Source organism: Pongo abelii, chromosome 10 (assembly GCF_028885655.2).
Source record: "Pongo abelii isolate AG06213 chromosome 10, NHGRI_mPonAbe1-v2.0_pri, whole genome shotgun sequence".
Lineage (NCBI taxonomy): Eukaryota > Metazoa > Chordata > Mammalia > Primates > Hominidae > Pongo > Pongo abelii.
Genome location: NC_071995.2, coordinates 33,459,514 through 33,485,173, shown reverse-complemented (window position 1 = coordinate 33,485,173; position 25,660 = coordinate 33,459,514). Strand labels below are relative to the sequence as shown.

General features: G+C 39.3%; 1 protein-coding gene across 10 annotated transcripts in view; it reads right to left on the bottom strand.

Moving 5' to 3' along the window:
• The window catches only part of BICD1 (BICD cargo adaptor 1), a 274,370-nt gene that overhangs the window by 32,412 nt on the left and 216,298 nt on the right, over window positions 1–25,660 (bottom strand). For 3 of the 10 annotated variants that reach the window (XM_063712107.1, XM_002823090.4, XM_054527085.2), the window contains exons 5-8: window positions 22,376–23,470; window positions 16,239–16,390; window positions 13,074–13,391; window positions 11,901–12,094 (exon numbers count right to left, since the gene is read on the bottom strand). In XM_063712107.1, the coding sequence (XP_063568177.1) occupies window positions 11,901–12,094; window positions 13,074–13,391; window positions 16,239–16,390; window positions 22,376–23,470 (1,759 nt within the window). Of the gene's footprint in view, window positions 1–11,900; window positions 12,095–13,073; window positions 13,392–16,238; window positions 18,449–22,375; window positions 23,471–25,660 lie in introns of those variants that run through there. The other 7 variants (XM_054527080.1, XM_003778001.5, XM_009247610.3 and 4 more) reach the window with 5 other exon arrangements.

Below are 25,660 nucleotides of genomic sequence, written 5' to 3'. Positions count from 1 at the left end.
AATCTCCTGAGAACCATCACTGACTAATTCAATCACACAAGAGGGCCAGCTCCAGAAGCAGTCCCTCAGAAGATCTCATCTGTGGACTGGGCACACTGAAGTGACATAAATAATCTATATGCCAAAAAAGAAAAAGAAAATCTCTGGGATCCAGTAATGACTAAAGTTAAAATAAACTTGGCTATTGCATGTACAGTTCACAAAAAACTTTAAATTTGTGGTATGGAGAGTAAATCAATGACTATTATTGGCTGAGAGGTGACAAAGGACAATGAATTTAGTGGTTCTATGGCATCTTTATGACTTTACACTTTTTGAAGAAAACAAAGAATGGAATAGTCAACCATTTTGAGTTGTGCTTTTCCTTTTTCCTCTCATACCTTTCAGGCAAAATACCCCGAGGAAACCACCAGGAAAATTGAATAAGATCAATAGATGACTAAAGAGATGGGTGTGTGGAGGACAGAACACAGAGCTATGCAAGAGGAATCCCAGAGGGTGGCAGCGATGCTTCCCTGCTCTATAATGAGTGTGGTGCACTAGGAATCTTTGCTGGTTGATGATGAGCTATATAAGTTTAATTACTAGGTCACTTTAAGTAGTCTAGGTGTAAGTGCTATGAAACTGTATTTTCACTACATCATTTCTTTCTTTCTTTTTACTTATTTATTTAGGCACTGTCACTCAGGCTAGAGTGCAGTGGTGCAATCACAGCTCACTGCAGCCCCCACCTCCTGGGCTCAAGCAATTCTCCCACCTCAGCCTCCCCTGAAACTACAGGCACACACCATCATGCCTGGCTAATTTTTGTATTTTTTGTAGAGACAGGGTTTCACCATGTTGCCCAGGCTGGTCTCGAACTCCTGGACTCAAGTGATCCACCCACCTTGGCCTCCCGAAGTGCTGGGATTACAGGCATGAGCCACCACGCCTGGCTCACTACCTCATTTAAAATAAAGGAATGGGAAGTAGCAAGCCTGGGCCTTCCATGAACATTCTAACTACATATCATTTGAGCTATGCTCACAGTCGGAGCTCGGGCTGCCCCTGCCCAACTCCCTTAGAGCTCAGGAGAGCCACTGAAGCCAGATTTAGTGTGTAGAAAGGTCAATTTTCCTAACTGTTTACAATGCCTCAGAGGAGTTTAGGTGGCTGTCATGTTGACGGACATTCCAGAATTAAATCAGTGGCTTCCATATTCCATGTAACAATATACTTTCAGATATGTAATGGTATACCTTTAGATATCAAATCCCGCCCATTTTGACAGAGAAATCAAAGTGTTGGAACGTTGTCAGAATTCAGCAAGAACTCAGGAACATCACTACTCCTTCTTGCCTTGTCTACTCAGTTCACAACACATAGTCACTTTAAATCATCAAAAAAGTTTGTTTTATATATTAGATAATGGGAATTTTCCTCTTTTTTTTGGAAAAAACATTCCCTTTTCTTGGGAACTATACTATATGGTATAGTATGCTGTTATAAGCATACATGTTATAAGTATGGTATAGTATGCTGAGATATCATAACATTTATTTAGAAGCATAGATTTTACACAGTGACCTCCAGACCCAGTCATGGACAGAATAACTTGAATTCATAGCATCAGAGAGTCTCAGAGCTGGGAGATGCCCTTCCAGGATTTCTTCACTGTAGCCTCTCCTTTTACATTTATGAGGAGAAATGGACAGGGAAGTAGTTGGTTAACCTAGAGACTGGCTTCCCTGGGTACCTATTGTGACTTTCTCATAATATGTTTTCTTAGTATTCTTTGCAGATAGAAGTCCCTTTGCAAGGTACAGTTTGGATATACCATCTCAGATAATGCCTTATAATCACTGTTGTAATAGAGGTGGTTGTTATGTAGTTACAGTGGAGGCAAATAGTAGAATATAATAGACTGGTGCCAGCAGATTGGATTAAATAGGTATGAGTACAGCATAGAAGATACTGATGGCTCTCTTCCTCTGGACTACAACAAATGGCCCTAGCTGCCCACCAGAACTCTTCTTTGCTTGCAGAGCTTTGGGATATGAAGGCAAGGGAATGTTACAGGTAGATTGTTCAGCACCCAACTCCTTGGCACAAAGGATACCAAAGAAACTGTGGATTTGGTGTTGTAGGCTAGTGATTGCCAGTTGGTGGAATACAGGCTATTCTCTGTCTTGAGGGTGGACAGCACACACAGGTAGAAGGTGGTGAGATTAAAATGTATAATTGTTTTATTCTGGATTTAGTCTAGTTTGTTATTACTGGGTGGAGGCTGGTCACTTCAGTGAGCCTGAAGCAGGATCTGTGATCTAGAAACGAACCCTAGAATGTCTCTTTCAGCTTGAGTATCTGCCTGCTGATATATATATATATATATATATATATATATATATATATATATATATTTTTTTTTTTTTTTTAGTGAGCTAGAAAGCATCATTTGGGGTTTGGGCAGAGTCAGGAGAGGCAGACAGTTATTGCCTGGAATGTCCTGGGCCTCATGTATATCTCAGCCCACCTGTTCCTCCCTGTTACTCCTCCAGAAATAGCCACCTTCCGGAGGCCGCTATCCTCAGCAATGTATGGGTGGACTTAGGTGAACATAAGTATGAACTAATTACTCTTGCTCTTAAATATGTAACAATTAAGAATATCAAATAAGTACTTCTTCTTTCACTTTATGGATATATTAGAGAAAAACTGTAGTTTTTCTCCTAAGGATTAAAATAAGGAACTTTCAATTTCCATGGATTTAATAAAATTTTAACAAAATCTAAAAGACTTTAAAATTACATAATGATACTAAAATAGTCAATATGGATTGAAAAGTATGATCTAATATAATATACACATTCTTGCTACAGAGTTTTTCATATTGATCTCTTCAGTAATTAAAAAGTTTCATCCTTTCATCATAGCTTATTTTGCGTACAATGCTTAGGTTTTGAATATGAAATCTTTTAAGGAAATGTAATTTCTGGACAGGAATACCTGACAGAGGAAAGAACAGTAAACAAAAACAAAAATAAAACAAAATAAAAACACGAATAGGACCATGGTCATCAGATGTTCTACTAAGTATTGCATTTTTGTTGAATGGGTCCAATTTGTAGCGTGGAATGGTTACTCAGTATTATCTTTATCTTCTCTCTTACTGTGGGAAGAAGGAAGGCACATGAAATAATCAACCTTGAAAGACTTTGATGTGTTTTCAGTCTATATATATGGTGTCAATAAATTCTGCTATTTAAAACTGGCAGGATGCATTTTAAACCTTTTTAAGGCACTCTCTGCTTAAAATAAGAAACATGGGCTTTCACAACTTCATTACAGTAATTAAAAAAATAAGTCATTATACTGTTTTAAGAATGTTTAAGGAATATGTTTTGTTAGGATATACCTAAGTAATTAAGTTTTTATATTGACAAGGAGATCTAGTAACAAATAAGAGATGTATTGAAAAGGGTATACAGGTACAAACTTTTTTTTTTTTAATTGAGACGGAGTTTCGCTCTTGTTGCCCAGGCTAGAGTGTAATGGCGTGATCTCGGCTCACTGCAACCTCCACCTCCTGGGTTCAAGCGATTCTCCTGCCTCAGTCTCCCAAGTAGCTGGGATTACAGGCACGTGCCACCATGCCCAGCTAATTTTTGTATTTTTAGTACAGACGGGGTTTCACCATGTTGGCCAGGATGGTCTCAATCTCTTGACCTTGTGATTTGCCCGCCTCGGCCTCCCAAAGTGCTGGGATTACAGGCATGAGCCACCACGCCTGGCTCAAACATTTAATATGTATCTATTTTAAAAAGCATTGCCACCAATCAGAGACAAAGCAAAATCAGCAAAATAGCACATGTTTGGTCCGATATTTCGGTTTAAAAGAAAAATGAGGGCTGGGCACAGTGGCTCATGCCTGTAATCCCAGCACTTTGGTAGGCTGAGGCAGGAGGATCACCTGAGGTCAGGAATTTAAGACCAGCCTGACCAACATAGAGAAACCCTGTCTCTACTAAAAATACAAAATTAGCCAGGCATGGTGGCACATACCTGTAATCCTAGCTAGTTGGGAGGCTGGGGCAGGAGAATTGCTTGAACCTGGGAGGCGGAGGCTGCAGTGAGGCAATATTGTGCCATTGCACTCCAGCCTGGGCAACAAGAGAGAGATTCTGTCTTAAAAAAAAAAAAAGAAAGAAAAGAAATAAAAACGAAATACATGCTATCTTAAATTTTATTTTAAAATCAGTTGTTAGTTATTCAAATTTAGATTTCTGTGTGGAAATTCTATCTAGTTAAAACTACTGGTAAGAAGTTCTAGAACTGCACTGTCCAATACAGTAGCCCTTAGCCAAATGAGGCTGTTGAGCATTTGAAATATGGCTAGTTCAAATCAAGATATGCTATAAGTGCATAATACTGAATTTCAAAGGCTGCATAAGAAAAACAGAATGTGTATGTATGTGTGTGTGTGTGTGTGTGTGTGTGTGTGTATACATATATATATATATTTTTGACAGGTTCTAACTCTGTCACCCAGGCTGGAAAGAACTAGCACAATCTTGGCTCACTGCAAACTCTGCTTCCTGGGCTCCAGCGATCCCCACACCTTGGCCTCCTGAGCAGGTGGAACTACAGGCGTGCACCACCATGCCTGGCTAATTTTTGTAGTTTTTGTAGAGACAGGGTTTCACCATGATGCCCAGGCTGGTCTCGAACTCTTGGCCTCAAGGGATCCACCCACCTCAGCCTCCCAAAGTGGAATTACAGGTGTTAGCCACCTATGAATTCCATGTTGAAATGATCACATTATGGATATAGTGTGTCAATTAAAATCTATTACTAAAATTAAGTTCACTTGTTTTATTTATTTTTTGAAACAGGGTCTTGCTCTGTCACCCAGCCTGGAGTGCAGTTGCACGATCATGGCTCACTGCAGCCTCAATCTCCTGGGCTCAATCTCAGCCTCCTGAGTAGCTGAGAGTACGCATGCCACTATGCCTGAATAATCTTTTTATTTTTTGTAGAGACATGGTTTCGCCATGTTGCCCAGGCTGGTCTTGAACTCCTGGGCTCAAGTGATCCTCCATTTTCGCCTCCCAAAGTGCTGGGATTATAGGAGTGAGCCATGGTGCCTGACTTCTTTTTACTTTTTCTAACATGACTACTAGACTACTAGAGAATTTAAATTTACATATATGGTTTATATCGTATTTCTATTGAATAGTTCTGAATAGAAACATTCTTATAGCTGTCATTTTATCATTTGGCAAGAAATATTTCTATTGTACACATGGAAACATTCCAAGCTTTCTTAAAGAGCTCAAGCATGTCTTCTTTCCCCTTCATAACTTCTTCTGACTCAAAAGGAACAAAAAGATGAATGTATAGGAAAGAAGAACCCAGATACATCAAGTGAAAAAAACCACGTCTGTGGTTGTGCCAATGGTATTAACGCATATGTAAAATGCATATGTTTTTATATATGTATATATTTATATGCCATTTCCTTATATATGTATAGAATGTTTCTGGAAAAATACAAAAGGTTGGGTGGGCACAGTTGTGGCAGAAATCTACCATCTACTGTATACCCTTTGTACTTTAAAATTTTTGAACCATTACCTATTGAAAAATATACAGCAAGTACAAAAATGTATTTCTCAACATGTGGTTGACAATTTTATGAATTAATATATTTTTTCTTCTTCTTTTTTTTTTTTTTTTCTGACACAGGGTCTCACTCCATCACTCGCTGGAATGCAGTGGCTCACTGCAGCCTCGACCTCCCAGACTCAAGCAATCCTCCTGCCTTCGCCTCCTGAGCAGCTGGGACTATGAGTGCATGCCAGCACATCCAGCTAATTTTTAAATTTTAATGTAGAGATGAGGTCTCGCCATGTTACCCAGGCCAGTCTCGGACTCCTGGGCTCAAGCAATCCTCCTGCTTTGGCCTCCCGAAGTGCTGGGGTGACAGGAATTAACATTTTTGATTTAACTTTTGTTTTGGCAGATTCCAAACTAAAGACAACATGTTCTGACATCAAGAAGTGCCCAGGCCTTCCCCTACGGGGAAGAATTCTGTGGAAACTACGTTCGAAGAATATACAAGCCTAAGAGATTACAGGTTTCAACAGACTACCCTTCGCTCCTACTAGTTCAAGAATTGAATCCTGTGGAAAAAGAAAGTTTAGTGATATGGGGAAGTGGAACACATATAAATAGAAAAGCCTCTATAGGAAAAAATATAATTTATAAAGTACAAAATACTGAGGCCATGAGTTCAAACAAGATTGACTGAGCTCCTTCCACATACAGAACATGGAAAGCAGTAAGAGCAGGTTGTGTGTGCACAGGACATGCTGGCTGATGAAATATATAACTGAATTGTAACTTGGGACATATTTAAACATTCCTATTCCTCACAGTTTTGATTCTGGTCTCCACTACCTCTCATCTGCATATTTTATGAGTCTCTGTACCTGCTTCTTTATCTTAGATGTTACCCACATCTAATCCATTCTCCACCTTGTCATCAGGGTGATTTTATCAAATGAAAACCTGATCCTATTCTTAAAACTGCTAAGCTATGCCCGTGGTAAGGTCTGCTGTCACTAACCTGGCCCTCCGTCTTCAGGTCCCTGTCCACCTTTGCAGCCTCACTTCCTATTACTTCCAAGTCCTGCACCAGGTTGTAATGCTGAGCTCGTGGCACTGGGGCAAGTTGACCTCCTTTCCTATAAGGTTCTTCTTACGACCCACATCTGCACTGCCACCTTCTGCCTATAACGATATAGTCACCTTTCATGGCCAGCCTTGCATTTCTTCTGGAAGGATGTTCCTAATCATTCTAATTCCTTTATTTATTTCAGGAATATCTATTCAGTACATATTTTTCTCCTACCTCCCCTACCAGACTATGAGTTTTATTTGAATATCATTGTATATCAAGAGCCAAGAAAAGTGCCTGACACATAGCAGATATTCACTAAATTTTGTTAAATTCCGGTGAATGAGTAAATGGATTAATGAAATAAATGTGATTTCGGTACATGCTTAAGAACATAGGATTTGCAATACATGAAACAAACAAATATCTATTTGTTTGAATGCAGTGAAACATAAAGGCAGTTTTTACTATGAACATGTCGGTGTGTATTGTTGACTCTATATCTCAAGGGGTGATTATGTATCTAAGGCTAACACACTTCTGTGAGTTGCTTTAAAGATCAGTAAAATGCAAAATATCACAGAAACATTTTCAGACTTCAAAATAATACCATTCTCTTAAACTAGCTGAGTCATTGTGTCAGAGAAAGAGAGGAGGGAGGGATGGAAGGAGGGAGGAACAGAAGGAGGGAGGAGATTGAAATGAGAGGGAGAAGCAAGATACCTAAGAGGAAAAGCGTGACACGGGAAACACAGTGTGAAGAGCAAGCTGCTTAGGCTATTACTTCCAGATTGAGTTCAAACTTGCTTCCCCAGGTTTGTCATTTCCTATTTGTCATGTGTAAATGCCGCAGTCAGGTCTTTACTACAGAAATAACAACTCCCGCCTGTGAATTACACGGATTCCTTTTACATATTCTGACAGGCTGATTGCAATTATTGATTAAATGATAAGATGATGAGGAGGAGGAGGAAGAGGGGAAGGAGGAGGAGGAGAAGGATATAGGCCTAGGTAGTTAAGGAGTCAAGATAAAATGCTGGCTAAAAAATAGGCAACAATTTTGTGAAGACATACAATCTGCTACCTAATTACAAACTCCTTGATGACAACAGGGTCCCTTTTGAGTCAAGGTCATCAAGGCTGATAGGCACTTCTCAGGTCAGCTGGTAACTAAAACTGTGAAAACTAAGATGAGCATGTGGAAGGACACTGGAATTTGTGTACCAGGATAAGGATAAAGTCAAGAACAAGAAAGTTAACAAGCAAGCCATGGCCAGAAGCACTGGCATTGCAAGGGCTGAGGTTGCAGAAGCTGAGCCAGCCAGAGGGAAACGCCAGAATTTTCCCTTAAAAGGTTGTACTAATGCAGCAAAGCGATCAGTATAATGCATTAATCAATTAGTATAAAATATTCTACTAATGTTGAAAATCAATGCCCCACCCTATAGTTGATTCTCCAGAATGGAGAAATTGTGCATTTAAGGAGAGGAGGTTTTCTGTTTACCATCTCATAGAAATAAAATCTATTTGAAAGTATCTCTTGTACGGAATAAATAACATTTTATCTTCTGTGTCTTAAATTTTTAAACGAGACATACCTCTCTCAATTCTTCAACTGAAGGATTAAAAACAAATTAAACTGATTTCATTTTTAGTTGAGGTAATTGCTTCAACGGTCCTCAGTAGAAAAATAAAGCCCATATCTGCTTATCAGAATAATTAAAAATCATCTAAAAAGATGTACTAAAAATATATTTTAGGCTGGGCGCGGTGGCTCACGCCTGTAATCCCAGCACTTTGGGAGGCCGAGACGGCAGATCACGATCAGGAGATTGAGACCATCCTGGCTAATACCATGAAACCCCATCTCTACTAAAAATACAAAAAATTAGCCGGGCGTGGTGACGGGCGCCCGGGAGGCTGAGGCAGGAGAATGACATGAACCCAGGAGGCAGAGCTTGCAGTGAGCCAAGGTTGCGCCACTGCACTCCAGCCTGGGTGACAGAGGAAGACTCCGTCTCGAAGAAAAAGAAAAAAAAAAACAAAAAACAAAAATATATATATAAGAAAACAATGCTTATCAAAAACATTCTGATAAATTAATAGAGAATTTTCCTTTTAAAATGATTAATAGATATTGTTACTAGCTAGCAAATTTTATAATGGTTAAACTCCTGAATTTAAAAATACTCATAAAATCTACTATTTCCCATGGGCTTATGATATTTCTTATACAGAACATAAGACTGGTATTATATGTCATATTTTCTCTTTCTTGGCTTAATGAAAAGATTTTATATAGTAAAAGCATCATAAAAAATGTTTGATATGTCTTACCCTACATAGTTCAGCTGAGGGAAAATAACATATATTGGTAATAATGCAGATATTTGTAGAAGCTACAATTTATTTGGTGTGGATGGTCAGTCACTTTCTATAGTAATTCATTTAACTAGGATCTTTTAGAAAATCTTGCTAAGATTGATTTGATAATAATTTATTAAGCATTAATCTGGTTGATTCCACGATACACAATTAAAAATTCCTAAGGCTATAATAACAACTTTACTTCCTTTCCTCTTTTATTATTTTAACTTTACATAAATGGTGAGAATTATAAAGGTCATCAATATGTTAAGCTGGCATTAGCATGACCTTCTGGTCTGGTGATTATTCTGAATTCCACATTCCCTATATCTCTAATTTTTTTTTTTTTTGAGACAGTGTCTCACTCTGTCACCCAGGCTGGAGTGTAGCGGTGCGATCTCAGTTCACTGAAACTTCCGCCTCCCTGGCTCAAGGGATCCCACCTTAGCCTCCTGAGTAGCTGGGACTACAGGTGCCCACTACCACACCTGGCTAATTTTTGTAGAGACGGGGTTTCACCATGTTGCCAAGGCTGGTCTAAAACTCCTGAGCCCAAGTGATTCACCTGCCTTGGCCTCCCAAAGTGCTGGGATTACAGGTGTGAACCACTGCACCCGGCCTCGAATCTCATAAATAGTAATCATTTCTAAGGTCAATGGTATTTTCTGGTTATTCAAAACTAAAGAGTTTAAGACAATATATGGTACTCTCATTCATGTATGCTAACTGACTTTAGAGTTGTAAGATGTGTACAGTGTGTATAAAGTAGCAGAAAGATTCCCAATGTGGGAAAAAGGGAAAGTGTTTTATGGGCTTTTAGTACATTGATATACCCTTCTTGACAGCAACATCAGAATGGAGCAAAAAACATAAAGATGTTCAACTTTTAACTGAGTGATCTCACTCTTGAGAACAATTTAATAGATGAGAAGCTGAATGCATGAGGGTATTCCCAGCAGTGCTCTATAATATAACAAATAATGAAAAACTACCTCAGTGGACAAGAAGAGAAGTAGTGATTAATGTGGTAACAGCATGTGAAACAAAATCTATGATACAATAACTTTAACAAATCAAAATGAGACTAGATAGCAACATGGAAAAGCTTGTGATATAATGTTCATGGCTTAAACAATGTAATGACAACAATATAAAATATATATTCATGTAAACAAAAACCAGTTATACAAAAATGAAAACAGTTATTGTTGTTAACATTGATTATTAATTTTTAACCTTATTGAGATGTTATCTTTTTAATTAAACAGCAATAGGAGTTATTTATTAATCATACCAATTTCTTTTCTAAGTTCCAGTAGATAGTGCTACTAAATCCATTTGGAACACTAAAAAGAAGACTTGTGGGTTTTATCCGAGTTAGGTATCCTGATAAATCATTACCACTTTGGTGATTCACAGAATACTTCAAGGTACCTTCCAAGGAGGTCTAAAACAATAGGAAATCAGTTATGAAATTAAAAACACCAAGCAGTTTTTACTTTTTGTCTTCTTAGGTGTCTATTTTGGCTATTACACCATTCCAACTCATTATCACTACCAATTTCCTCAAACACCTTTAGAACGTGAAATGCACTATCAGTTTCTACACCACATCTTTTAATCCCAATCAGTAGGCTGATTTCATGAATCAGATAAGGAAAGTATTAGAGATCCAAAGGCTGAGGTTTGCAAAAAGGAACTAAGGTAAAATGAAAAAATAAATTCTACTTCAACGGTGGCAAACTCAAAGACCACAGGACGGGCCAGGACAGAATAGAAATGAGGATAGCAGGGCTGGGTATAATAATAAGGAGGAGTGGGGACCGTGGCAAAGTGCAAAGCTTGAGTAATAAGGAGGAATGGGGACCGTGGCAAAGTGCAAAGCTTGCCCTAACAGCAGCAGCCACTACAGAGCTCCAACAGGTGTTGACATGCGTGAACGCAGACCTAGGGCTGCCAGATATTCAGAATCTTCCAAAAGAGGCCAGAAATACTGATGCTCATACAAAATCTCTTGAATTTTTAACTGTCAATAACTAACAAATTAGTTTTATTTTTTATTTTTTGGCAATAGTCAAATAACAGCTGCCTTTAAGCTTACATTGGTTTATGGGCTCCTTGTTTGCCACTTCTGCCCTATACTCACATGCAGGGATTCCTTAAAAGGATGATTTTTATTTACAAGAATAGTTTTCTCTATTTGCCATATGTCACATTTTCAATTTAGGCCTCTTCACAGAACAAGTAAAAAGAATGAAAGGAAGGAAGGAAGAAAGAAAAATGCAAAATAGTGAAGCTAAGTGTGAACACGTTGGTAAGCATTAACCAATGGGGACTTGCAATCTACAAGAACATTATACTAAGACCTAAATGTTCTTGAGGAGCAAAATCTTAGAGGGTTTTACTTTTATTCTCAATATAATGATTGAGGAGATGTTCTGAGTCACTACAAAAGGAAATCAACCCAAAAGCCTTGTTATACATATGGCTCTCCCTTTACGGAAATTACATTAAAAACAATAAGAGAGAACTGGCCAAATCTGACCAAGATGGAATCGCCATGAGCTACCAAACTGCAAATAGGATCCAAGTGTGTGTGCGTTGTGCTTGTTGCTAATTTTCCTTTAGCTATCCCATTCCTTCCAACTCTCATTTGCCATCTTTGGCTGTTAAATGGAAGTCTGTCATTCTAAGGAATATGAGTGAAGGAGGAAATGGGAAGCTAAGTGTAAGGAAGTTTTTACTTGACTTATAGGAATTTACACATCATCAAAGGTAGACTCTGCAGCTGGGTGGGCCTGAGTGACTGGAAGGAAGGGGAGAGTCTATTCAACTAATCATTTGCATCACATGCACCCAAGGAAAAAATGTTTACCTGGTGGAGCCACGGTTAACCTTTTTTCCTTGCTGAGCCGGTGCCCTTGGATGAATTCACTCATGGAAGGGGGGCCCTTCAGAAGAAATGATTCTGTGGAGGTGGGATCAGGGGGAACTCTTAATAAATTCTGTAGGTAGGAAGCCCCTGAAGTCCTGGGACGGCTCTGATCACAAAGGGAAGGTGAAAATTGTCTTGCAGGAGATCCAAGAAAAATACATATAGGAAACAAAAAAGTTTTACTTTAATTACCTTTTAACGCCTCACCAGTGACAACATTATTTATATTGGCATTTAATTTTTTAAATATGTAAATCAATATTTTTGCTTTTTTTTTTTTAGTTTCCACATCAGGATACAACCCTATTTGGAAACTGTTCTGGATACTGGAAAAGAGATTTATTACAGTTAGCTTGAACCGCAAATAGAAAATATATTATTTGAGTCTTTAATGAAAGCTCCTAAAATAAAAATGTTATACCATTAACCAAAAATACAGGGTAAGTAACTCAACAGCCAGGACTCTGGAAAGAGGTCACAAAATCAAGCCCCTAAAAACCTTACAAGTGGTTTCTCTGGGCAATATTCCCATGCCAAATGAAAAAGCACAAAAACCTGCTTTCAAGAAAAGGACTGTGCGTATTCCATCCCCATTTTATCTAGATATAGACATCCCCTTTCAGTCCGTCATCAGTTTTGGTCATATGGACAAAAGTTTCCCTAAGAGAACATATTCATATCCTTGCCCCGTTAAAGAGAAGCTGATAAACAGCACCATTTCCAAAGGTACAATGACTTTTAAAATTATAACCCAGGTAGAACACAGCTTCATTCTTAATATCGACCTTTATCTACCAATTCTTAGGTTGGAGGTAAGGGAGAGGCATATTTACACATACAAAGAGTAGCAAAAATATTAACAGACACTTGAAAATTATATTACGATTAATCAAGAGGAGGGATTGGGCTGGGGGTTAGAAAGGACTACATAAACACAATTATCAAAAAGGTTTTGATCTGGAAAGACCCACATTAGCAAGACCATTTATATGCCAGCTCCCATTTTTTCTTTTTCTTCCCCTCCTCCATCCTCCACAACAACAGCACATTTATTTTTGCAGTTAACTAAAATCTGGCCACTGCACCGTACTATGAAGATCGCTGCATGCATACCTTTTCCTCTGAGTGCCACTGCTGACCCGAATGTTGGGTGTCTGTGGGCCCTGACTATGCAGGAGGTAAGTGTCTATGGTGGGCACGGTGACTGATGCCTCCCCACTTACTTTAGGGCTGCCGATCTTGCTCTTTCCAAGTTTGCCTTTGCTGCGTCGGGACTGCTCATGGTCAAACTCTAAGTCCTCCAGCCTCTGGGTCAGGGCGAGTTTTTGCTGGATAGCCATTCGTAACAAAGTGTTTAGAGTCTTCTTCTCATCCTCTGCAGCTGCTAACTGTCTCTGCATCTCATCCAACTGGGTGACATATTCATCACATCTGGAACCAAAACAGAGAAGTGGTCAGAGGAAGATCTTGGTGAAATTGAATTTGGGACTTAAGTTGAAAAGTAATAAATTTTACTGAAATTTAGAAATTTAGAAGACTGGTTTAAAGGTCTAGCAATAGAATGTAGATAACCTACAATAGCAGAAAGTTGGAATATATGTTCATCCATACAATGAGATATATGGGACATTTTTTAAAAATTTATTATTATTTTGTTGTTGTTGTTTTGTTTATTTGTTTTTTGAGACTGAGTCTCGCTGTATCGCCGAGGCTGGAGTGCAGTGGCGTGATCTTGGCTCACTGCAACCTCTGCCTCCCAGGTTCAAGCGATTCTCCTACCTCAGCCTCCCGAGTTGCTGGAATTATAGGAGTGTGCCACCATGCCAAGCTAATTTTTGTATTTTTTTTAGTAGAGATGGGGTTTCACCATGTTGGCCAGGCTGGTCTTGAACTCCTGACCTCAAGTGATCCTCCCACCTTGGACTCTCAAAGTGCTGGGATTACTGGCATGAGCCACCATGCCCAGTCATTATTATTTTTTAAAGAGACAGGGTCTCACTATGTTGCCCAGACTGGTCTCGAACTCCTGGCCTCAAGTGATCTTCTTGCCTCAGTCTCCCAAAGTGCTGCGATTACAGGTATCAGCCACTGCACCCAGCCCATATGGAGACAGTCTTAATAGGCAATGTCTTAAACCCCAGGGACAGAGTTATTGTGGGGCTGCTGTGTAATAGCAGAATAACAAACAGTCAAGTCTCACACAATGTCCACTGTACCTGAAGTGTCTTACAGTAGCTCTTTTTACTGTATGACATTGTATTCTTCGGAGGAATGTAACAAGTTTATTATAGGCTATGCCTATAGTATCCAAAATAATAATGTTTATAAAGAAAACATTTCCTTATCTATATTTATACATTTTAGTTTAATTTAGTAGAGATTGCAGCTGTTGGTCTTGTCAATTTGACTTATTTGCCTGAATTAGAAAACTGAGTATTTTCAATGATTTCTCAACCAGATGACAGAGCAATGAGTTGCCAAAAAACAAAAAACAGAAAACCCTGCAAAAACCAAGATTTCACAAGGTTTGATACAGATATAGCAGGCTGTCCGAAACATCTTTATTCAGGTTTCATACTTGTGCCGAAGAAGGAAGATAAGCTCAGTGATCTTTTTTCCTTACCAAAGGCAAAACCTGAGCACATATACATTTGGAAGGTAGAGGTGGCATGGAGAAAAAGCTCATCCTGAATTTTGTTTTGTTTTTTTCTGAGTTTATTTACCCACTAAAATATGAATAACAAATATTGTTCATGCCAAAAAAAGTCTGTGAAAATAGACAATTTGGGGATAACAATTCCTTTTTATTAAAAATTATTATTATTTTTGAGACGGAGTCTCGCTCTATCACCCAGGCTGGAGTGCAGTGGCGTGATCTCAGTTTCTGGGGGACTCTCATAAAGCTCAAGAGATCTTTTTTTGTTTGTTTTTAACACTTTTACATGTATCAGCTACATGTAAATTATTTACTAAATCTGCAAGTAAAGCCATAGTAATTATTCATGAATTTTGCACCAAGTTTGCATCATACAAGATACACAATTGGTAGGATTTGGTCGGGCATGGTGGCTCATACCTGTATCTCAGGACTTTTGGAGGCCGAGGTGGGCGGATCTCTTGAGCCCAGGAGTTTGAGACCAGCCTGGGCAACACGGCGAGAACATGCCTCCACAAAAACCACAAAAATTAGCGGGTGTGGTGGTGCAAGCCTGCAGTCCCAGGTACTCGGGAGGCTGAGGTAAGGTGGGAGGATTGCTTGAGTCCAGGATGTCCAGGCTGCAGTGAACCGAGATAGCGCCACTGCACTTCAGCCTGGGAGACAGAGTGAGACCCCATCTCAAAAAAAAAAAAAAAAAAAAGGTAGGTCTTTTTTGACACTGCATTGTGACAGCAAAAAATGTATTTCAACAGTATATTGAAAATCTCAAGATTCTGAAAACTTCAAATCAAATACATTCTTAACAATCACTTCATGTTTAAACACAAAATACAGCCAGGCGCGGTGGCTCACGCCTGTGATCCCAGCCAGCACTTTGGGAGGCCAAGGCGGGCGGATCATGAGGTCAGGAAATCGAGACCATCCTGGTAACAGGGTGAAACCCCGTCTCTACTAAAAGTACAAAAAATTCGCCGGGCGTGGTGGCAGGTGCCTGTATTCCCAGCTACTCGGGAGGGTGAGGCAGGAGAATCGCTAGAACCCGGGAGGCGGAGGTTGCAGTGAGCTGAGATCGCACCACTGCCCTCTAGCCTGGGCAACAGAGTGAGACTCCGTCTCAAAAAAAAAAATAAATTATAAGTAATTAGCTGATGTGATGATTATTAATCTTCATTATGACAGTATCTTCTCGTACAGTACTAAAGGTAAGGCACTTTTATATACTTTCATGTACTTCCTTCACAGAACTCTATTTCAGAGGTGATAATATTTAGCTATTCTAGGAAGTGGGTTTTTTTTTTCTTATTGAAAGCTTTTTATTTGGAGGGAGACTCTCTTTGGGATGCATAAATTCTAGAAACAATCTATTAATATTAGCTTACTTAAAAAATATGTTTATGTAATAGAATTTCTGGATCCAGAGTGTTCAGTAGGGGGCTCTGGGAAACAGCACAGAAGGCTTGCTTTTAGATACGTCAGAGTGGACTTCCACAGATTTTCTTCACACTTAGCCATCCTAGACTACACATGGAATACACTCAACATGCACAAAGGCAGGGCTGTGAATTTTAAAGCCTTTTCCCCACCTACCGCACCCAGTAGTAGGAGGAAAATACTGTTACCTTGTTGCAAACATTGCTCTCAGGGATGAGAAGGTTGCAGCATCTTCTTTCAAAGCCTTCAGTTCATTTCTAAGCTTCGTCATGGTTTCAGTCACCATTGCTTTTTCATTTTCGTATTTGTTCTTGAGATTAGCTAGCGCCACCTCAGCTGTCTAAAGCAGAAAATCACACTGCTTACAATTTTCATATCAGGAAAATCCATCATACAGATTGCTTCATGCTGTGCCTATTATGTTCTTTTATAAAAGGAAAGTGAAATTGATTTGGTTACATTTTATATAAACATAGGTATGCGCTTTGGACACAGGGAAGTTTTTCTTTAATGTCAAAATGTGTTGTGAATTCATAATATGGTTAAATTGCCCTAGAAGCCCGCTGCGAGCCAGAGTCAGTATCAGGAGCTAAGAGAATGACAGTAGTTTAATAAATATTTAATGCAGATTGCTGAAAGTTGGGATTTTAGGACAAGGAGGGAGCCAAAATGAAACTTTATACAAACATTTTTTTTACCAATTATTTAGTAAAGAAGCACAGCTTCAATTGGAATAATCAAATTGGAATATGTTAGAACTCAAATTCTGTCACCTGTGCTCTGTGGGCCCAAAACATAGAATAAAAGACATACACCATTGTAATTTATAATATGGGTATATGATAAACTATAAATCCATGTTATCGTATGTTTAAGGAAAAGAAGTGACAAAGAACTAATTACTTTCTAATTTGCATACAATTTGTCCAAACAATGAAATATAGTGAAATATAATTCCTTCAAAATCTTCATAAAAGTAGGGGTTATAAAATGTTGAGTGAGTTAAAACATTTGTTTGAATCTGGGATTTGGGCATGTCTGAAGTTCTTGGAATTAATAGTGTTTCAAATCAAGAGCTACCCTGGCACACACACAAGTAAAAAAACACACTGACTGAATCAATGCATAAAATCAGTGTATACTTAGGGATTGCCTGTTTGATGCATAGCACACAGTTCGCATGTTGAAGCCAAATTGGGAACACATGATTTTTACAAACTGGAAACTATAACTTTTCAAAGTGTATACAAATACCCCATACTAATGAAAAACCCCATTACTAGTAGAGAAATCCATTACTAATGGGATTTCCCAGGAACACTACCCTGTTTTTAACATTTCTTTTTGTGCTTGAAGTGGGCAGCTTCAAATCTTCATATGCAAAGTGCCAACATCTATAGAAATAAATTATTCCTTAATTAAATCAATGTTGGGATAGGGTACTTTGTTACTGTTTTGATTCCGAAGTAGTTTCTTGTGAGTTTTGATTGGATTTAAATTCAGATTAAAATGAGACTTTACTCATAAAATACTTCTGTATATTCTGTAAATACTTGGAGGAATCCTTAGAAACCTTACAGATTCAGAAAATTATCCACAATGCAGAAACTGACCTGGGGAAAAATGGCAGTTGTTTAGTGTTTAAAAAGCTTAGACACATATTCATTTAAAACAGAAAAGTATGTTTAAGTTGTGAAAATGTAGATGTAACAAATTTGTAAGCACACAGAGTCCCATGGTCAGTATCTAAGGGGAATAAAGTGAGGGATAACAGAAGAGCTAGATCTGAAATAGAAATACAATCTCATTTATTGTTTGTGACAAATACCCCAAAGCCTCAGTTTTGTTTGTAGATTTGTTTGTCCATAGACCGTGCAAAGTTTTTCCAGAATTAAGTATTTTTAAGTATCCATAACTCATTGGATTTGCTGATGTCTACATTCACCACGTTCTCCACACACTCCAAAGTTGACTTTCTAAATAAAAAAAGTCTTATTTCCAGCCACATAGGACTTTGTGAGCATTCCCTGAATATATCATTCTATTTTGTCACTCCTAAGCCTTTCTACCTACTGCTCTGTCTGGAATTACTTCCTCCTCCTCTGGAAAACAACTCCTTATCCTTTAAGAACAAACTAAGGTATAATTGCTTCTGTGAAGTCTTTTCCGCTCCTCTAGGAAACCTTAGTTGCTTCCTCTGCATTGTTCTCATAACTTGGATTACAGCATGTGTAACGTTGAACTGTAATTGTGTTTCTATCCTGACATCCCCAGGAGGCTGAGTCTTCTGGAAGGCAGGGACCATGTGTTAGTCTTCTTTGAATCTTCAGCATCTAGCACAGTGCTAGATGGGCGGTGCTTCATAAGCATTTACTGACTTCATCAGAAGGCACTGTGCCTATGAAAAAATCCTTAAGTAAATGAGAAGATTCATAGAGACTACAGAATGCCTATTTTATTTATTTATTTTTAACTTTTAAGTTCAGGGGTACAGGTGCAGGATGTGCAGGCTTGTTACATAGGTAAATGTGTGTCATGTGGGTTTGTTGTACCAATTATTTCTTCACCCAGGTATTAAGCCTAGTATCCATTTGTTATTTTTCCTGATCCTCTCCTTCCTCTCATCCTTCAGCCTCCAGTAGGAACCACTGTGTGTTGTTCCCCTCTGTGTGTCTATTTGCTCTCATCATTTAGCTCCCACTTATAAGTGAGAACATGCAGTATCTGGTTTTCTGTTCCTGTGTTAGTTTGCTAAGGATAATGGTCTCCAGCTCCAACCATGTCCCTGTAAATGGCATGCTCTCATTCTTTTCTTTCTTATGGCTGTATAGTAGAATGCCTATTTTAAAACAGGGAGATTTCCTTTTTTCCCCTGTGCCCCAGAATTCTCACCTTAACCTTAAGAACAAACATTCCACAATGTCTAACTATAGTGAATGTCATCTGTTAATACTTGAAGCTATTTACGGCACATAAGCATCACAGCAACAGGCCCAACATCATGAACATGTAGACCAAATGCATCGCTAGAAATGTGTTTTCATTTAATTTACTGAGCCCATATAGACTGTAACTCTAATGTAATGCAGATGGTACAGGATGAGCATCCTTAATCCGAAATCCAAAATGCTTCAAAATCTGAAACCTTTTGAGTGCTGACATGAGCCACAAAATTCTACACCTGACCTCATGTAATGAGTCGCAGTCAAAACTTTGTTTCAGCCACAGAATCATTAAAAATATTGTATAAAATTACCTTCAGGCTATGTATATAGGAATACATGAAACATAAGTAAATTTCATGTTTGGACTTGGATCCCATCCCCAAGATAACTCATTATGTATATATGCAAATGTCCAAAATCCAAAATCTAAACATTTCTCATCCCAAACATTTTGGAAAATGGATACTCAACCCGTACCACAAAGCACTATGAAAATAAAACTTCAGCTAGGAATGCTTTGTTCTGTTCTGATTTCCTGTGGTACTGTTTACATCACTCTAAAGTGCTTGATAAGTCCTGTCTTGTAAACAGCTATAGGCAATTGTGGAATTCCTACTAGATTATGTCATTTATTTTTGCATCCCTACTTACTGCCTCCCAGAAAATATATAATCAATGAATGCTTGTTCACAAATTAGTCTCTGTTGGTTGGCCAAGTGTCCTTATCTATACCTCTGTTTCAGTTAAGCATCTTGATTTTTTTTTTTTAAAGACAGATTTTCGCTCTTGTTGCCCAGGCTGGAGTGCAATCATGTGATCTCAGCTCACCGCAACCTCCGCCCCCTGGGTTCAAGTGACTCTCCTGCCTCGGCCTCCCGAGTAGCTGGGATTACAGGCGCCCACCACCACGCCTGGCTAATTTTGTATTTTTAGTAGGGACGGTGTTTCTCCATATTGGTCAGGCTGGTTTCAAACTCTGACCTCAAGTGATCCACTGGCCTTGGCCTCCCAAAGTGCTGGGATTACAGGCGTGAGCCATTGCGCCCAGCCCTAAATTGTTAATATTCAACCTTTAGGAAGAAGTCAGAGAAGTTATCTGGATGGCTTGACCAAGAATGCCCCAGGATAGCATGTCCTTGATAAAGGTTGTGTAAGCCTTATCTAATATGGTATTGGTTATTTATGACCACTCTGAATCGTTGGGTCTTTAAATTATAGCAGAGTTATAATAATAAATTCCTTTATTCTGACCTAAAATTGGAGTCAGATCTCTCACAAATTCTTCATTCACTCTAATCTTTTCTTTTTTATTTTATTTTATTTATTTTTATATATATATATATTTTTATTATACTTTAAGTTCTAGGGTACATGTGCACAATGTGCAGGTTTGTTACATATGTATACATGTGCCATGTTGGTGTGCTGCACCCATTAACTCGTCATTTACATTAGGTATATCTCCTAATGCTATCCCTCCCCCCTCCCCCCATCCCACAACAGGCCCCGGTGTGGGATGTTCCCCTTCCTGTGTCCCTGTGTTCTCACTGTTCAATTCCCACCTATGAGTGAGAACATGCGGTGTTTGGTTTTTTGTCCTTGCAATAGTTTGCTGAGAATGATGGTTTCATTCACTCTAATCTTTTCTATTTCTCTAAAGTGACAACACAAAATAAAGTCATATTTTGCCCTTAGGTTTATATAAAACATGTTAATAGTGCAAACAATATTATAGCTTATGGTATAGATGTCAATTACATAAATAGATTTATGGGAACTAGAGATGAGGACTTGAAAGCTGCACTGTAGAGGACATAATAAGGGCGTGGTTTTCCCCAGATGATGGCAAATGGAGAAGACACTCTGAATCTGAAATTAACCTTCATTCTCCAAAGACCAAAAGCTCCCTTGACCTACTATTCACTGGCACTGCTTGCGTTTGCAAGAGGGCATTTGGTGCTTTGTTGCTTCTCTTTATCAACACCAACATTTATTCAGCACCTTTCTCAAATACGTGTCTTTCGAGAATATCTTTTCAGATAAACTAAATAAAGGTGAAAATAATTTTCCTGCCTATATTTTGCAGCACTCCCACCCAGGTAAAACTCAGGGTGAAAACAATGTTAGTCATTAAGGAGGGCTGGGAATTAGACAGGTTCATGTTGTAACATTACTACTTGTCCAGAAGGACAAGATCAATAGCTAGGAAAAGCTCCCTATTACTTAAGCTCTGATCCAGGTGAGTTAACATCCCAAATGAACCTAAATTTCAGATACGTGGTCAGTAGCACAGGTAGAACTCATTCTTATACTCTCTCACACACTCTCTCTATTATTTGCTTGCTAAAGTGGCCCCAAACTATTTAATTTGTTCGTAACAATCTGTCTGGCTTTGTTTCTGTTACTCACTCAGTTCCTCACAGTTGTCTTGTCTTTCATCCCTGACTTGTTCATTTATTTAGCGCTCTTGTTTCTCTAAGTTTGGGATGAAAGACAAAACACTCCTTTTAATCTTGCTATACTTGGCTGGGCGCGGTGGCTCATGCCTGTAATCCCAGCACTTTGGGAGGCCGAGGCGGGCGGATCACTTGAGGTCAGGAGCTCGAGACCAGCCTAGACAATATGGCGAAATTCTGTCTCCACTGAAAATACAAAAAGTTAGCTGGGCATGGTGGCACATGCCTGTAATCCCAGCTGCTTCGGAGGCTGAGGCATGAGAATCGCTTGAACCCAGGAGGCGGAGGTTGCAGTGAGCAGAGATGGTGCCACTGCACTCCAGCCTGGGCAACAGAGCAAGACTCTGTCTCAAAACAAAAATAATAAAATAATTTAAAAAATAATAATTTTGCTATACCCCTAGAAATTGAGTCTTGAATCTGAACCTCCAGCTCCAAAGCTGGGGTCCAGTTATTGGCCATCAGACCTTCTTCACCATATGCACTCAGATTTCCCTCTGTTTGCTCCAGCTGCCCGCTGGGTGTTTGTCTTTCTCGCTGTATCTCCCTGGTTGGCGTAACCTGCCTTGCCAGCCTATTCTACCACCCTCCATCTCCTGTTTCCACAGCCACTCACTGCCAGGCTTCAGCCCAGCACTGCCTCAGCTGCCTTTCTACACCTGCAGAAAGGCATCTGGATCTTCTCCTGTGTTCCTGCTTTAACTTCCTCACCTCTGCCTCCACCTAGCTGGGCGCAGATATTTCATCATTTAAAAATAATAATTATTATGACATTCTGATCTGGCACTGGGACACAGTTTTATTTATCCACTGACCAAGAATCTGAACTCTCATCTTGACAATACTCGATACTCAATAAAATTAGGGAATAAATTAGTTCAGAAAGCTTTGACTAGCATGCTTTCACCAGTAGAATGAGATTACCTGCTTGTTGGCTTTCAACACCGCCCTCAATGTGGCAATCTGCTCCCGTTTGGTGCTCAGCAGGGACTTTAGCTTGAGGATCTCTTCCATTAAGGCTTCCTTGTCTTTATCAATCATAGGGGCTAGCTCCCGAGCTGCTGCTCTTTGACGAGACAGTTGCAAGGACCGGTCCACAGCTTTCTGCAGATGCTTGATTTGGTCCCGGATTATGGCATTAAGGTTGTAGATATTCATCGGCTCTTTGCGAATGTCACTTGTATCCAATACTGGAGATGACGGTGGGGCAGTAATAACAGGAGAGATTGTGGGGGTCTTAGTTGGACTTGGTTCTTTGCTGGCCTCTGTGCTTTCTTTTGCAACTGGTTCAGATGAGGTCCTTGTTTCTACCGGGGATGACACACCCCGCCTGGCTAATCGTGGGGACAAAAGTCCTCTGGGATCATCGGGCCCTTTCAGGCTGCCACTGCGGGTGACTCTGCTCTGCCTATAGTAATCCAGCATGACCCTGTTGGGAGTTTCATTATTACATAGACACACATGGTGGTAAAGCTGAGCTAACTCCTCACTGAATGTCACTAACTCATCCTGGGCCGTATTAAGGGTATTGTGATTTTCGTTGGCTATGCTGGTCATCTTTTGCAACTCCTTCTCCATGTGGGCCATCTTCTCACCACTCTCCTTGGTGGTCTTCTCAAGGCTTGTCACCTGCTCATCATACATCTGGATTTTACTCTCATACTTGGCCTTCTCATCAGTGTAGTTTTCTACAGATTTATTATATTTCTCCTTTAAGGCCTTAATTTCAGCTTTCAGATCAATCACCTCAGTTACTGCCACCCTGTATTTGCATTCAAGGATCTCTAAACCATTGATGTCCACCTCGTAGTCATGGGCCTCCTCCCCTAAGTCCCGGCCCTTCTCCCCATCCAGCTCAGCCTTGAGCTCCTTGCTGCTTTGCAGGCCCTTCATGGCATTGACGTGCTCTGTGAGCCGGTGCACCCGCTCATGCTGCTCTGTCAGTGCCCCCTTGGTGTGTTCCAGCTGTGTCTGTGACTCCTGTAGGTTGGCCAAAAGAATGGCCTTTTCCCGCTCTACCTGCAATGGCAAAAGACAGTCTCTGAATGACCTCAATGCAGCACCAATGATAAACTGAATCCATTCACAGTCGGGCATGTATACACTTAAAATCACTGCAGCAGAGCCAATGTTCCCACTATTTCAAATTAAATTGGAGTGTTTTTTATTTCAGCAGTTCTGGTAAGTCAATCTAAAAGTACATAATTCTAAAAGAATTTTACTGCAAGTAGTTACCCATCAATTTCGCTTGTATCATACACATATACTCACGAAACTTCAATGTTATTAGAACAATCTTATTTTCATTTTTAACACCTTGCAGAAAACAACATGACTTTAAGAATAAGCATAGGACTGGTGTTATTTTTATTTTGAGTGCCTTAGAGTACATCTGCTTTTCAGATCATGAGTGACTGTATCAGGGTGCCTATGAATCAATCATCTTTTCCTTCCCAGAGCTCAACCCCAAATCAGGCTTAAAACCTAAGGCTTTAACTCCCTAAATAATGCTGAGTACTTTAACCATCCCCTTAAAAATAAGCATTTAGTCCCCAAAATAAACATGCGCTACATTTGATAGTTTTTATCTTTTTTTAAGACAGGGTCTCACTCTGTCACCCACACTGGAGTGCAGTGGCACAATCATGGCTTACTGCAGCCTCTGCTTCTCAGGCTCAAGTGATCCTTCCACCTCAGTGTCCTGTGTAGCTGGGACTACAGGTATGCACCACCACACCTGGCTAATTTTGTGTGTGTGTAGAGACAGAGTCTTGCTATGTTGTCCAGGCTGGTGTTGAATGCCAAGGCACATGCCAGCCCCCTGCCTCCACCTCCCAAAGTACTAGGATTATAGGCGAGAGCCACCATGCCCAGCTTTGATGGTTTCTAATATAAAAGTCAAAGAATACATACAGAATTTTAGGGCTAAAAGAACAACTTATAAGTCAATTCAATTCCTTCAGTACAAAATAAGGATTTTAAATATTAGTAATTAATTTGAATAATATGATATGTAAGTATTACCATGTGATGAAAAACACTCAGGTGTCCATATAAAATACTGTCTCATTAAACACAGGTATATAAGAAATTGCAATGTGAAAAAATTTTAAAGCATTTTCTCTCCTTCTATATGGGTAAATATTATGAATTATGAGTTTTTACATTTATAATGTAAATGTTTCTCAATAACCAATAATATTGTTTACATTATTGTTCTATAAGAAGTATCATGGTGTTCATATCCTTCTGCACTTGTGTTTTCTTTCCTTTCTTCTTCTTTTTAAAAAATAAACCATCATGAGATCTGCTTTAAGAGCAATGAATTGATGCTGAATGCCTTTATATCTAAAGGAAGGTATCTATTCAAACCTTCTCTTTTTTTTTTTTTTTGAGATAGAGTTTCACTCTGTCTCCCAGGCTGGAGTGCAGTGGCACGATCTCGGCTCACTGCAAGCTCTGCCTCCCAGGTTCACGCCACTCTCCCGCCTCAGCCTCCCCAGTAGCTGGGACTACAGGCGCCCGCGACCATGCCCAGCTAATTTTTTTCTATTTTTAGTAGAGATAGGGTTTCACCGTGTTAGCCAGGATAGTCTCGATCTCCTGACCTCATGATCCGCCCACCTCGGCCTCCCAAAGTGCTGAGATTACAGATGTGAGCCACCACGCCTGGCCCAATTCAAACTTTCAAACTTCCTGGATCATACATTAAATCCCTCCAAACTCTTCTAAATCCCTAGATGGCAAGTAAAATTATTATAATTAGATATAATAAATATTAATCATTAAGTATGGTGAATATTTTAAAACTAGCTTATTACTTTAGGATATACATGTGTTTATGTAAATGTATAATACAGTAGAGTAGTATTTTTGATCCTTTGTGGAACCTGATGCCCCTTATTTAACTTTCATGGTAGTCCTCTCTTGGCAAGGTTCTAATATGCATAAGTTTCAGTTACTATGCTTTAGTTAAAACACCAGCTACTCCCCAAACCATGGTCCAAATTTCGATGACCAAATATATTGATTGTGAGCAATGCATAACACACAATCTTTGCTGCCAGCACTTCAGTCTATAAAATCACTACATAACATCATGACCAATGGCCAATGACATCACTTCATTCAAAGTCAGCCAGTGATTGGTTACTACGTATCTGTTATTCAGCTCACTCACAGACAGCTAAGGATGTAGTTGCCTTGTCT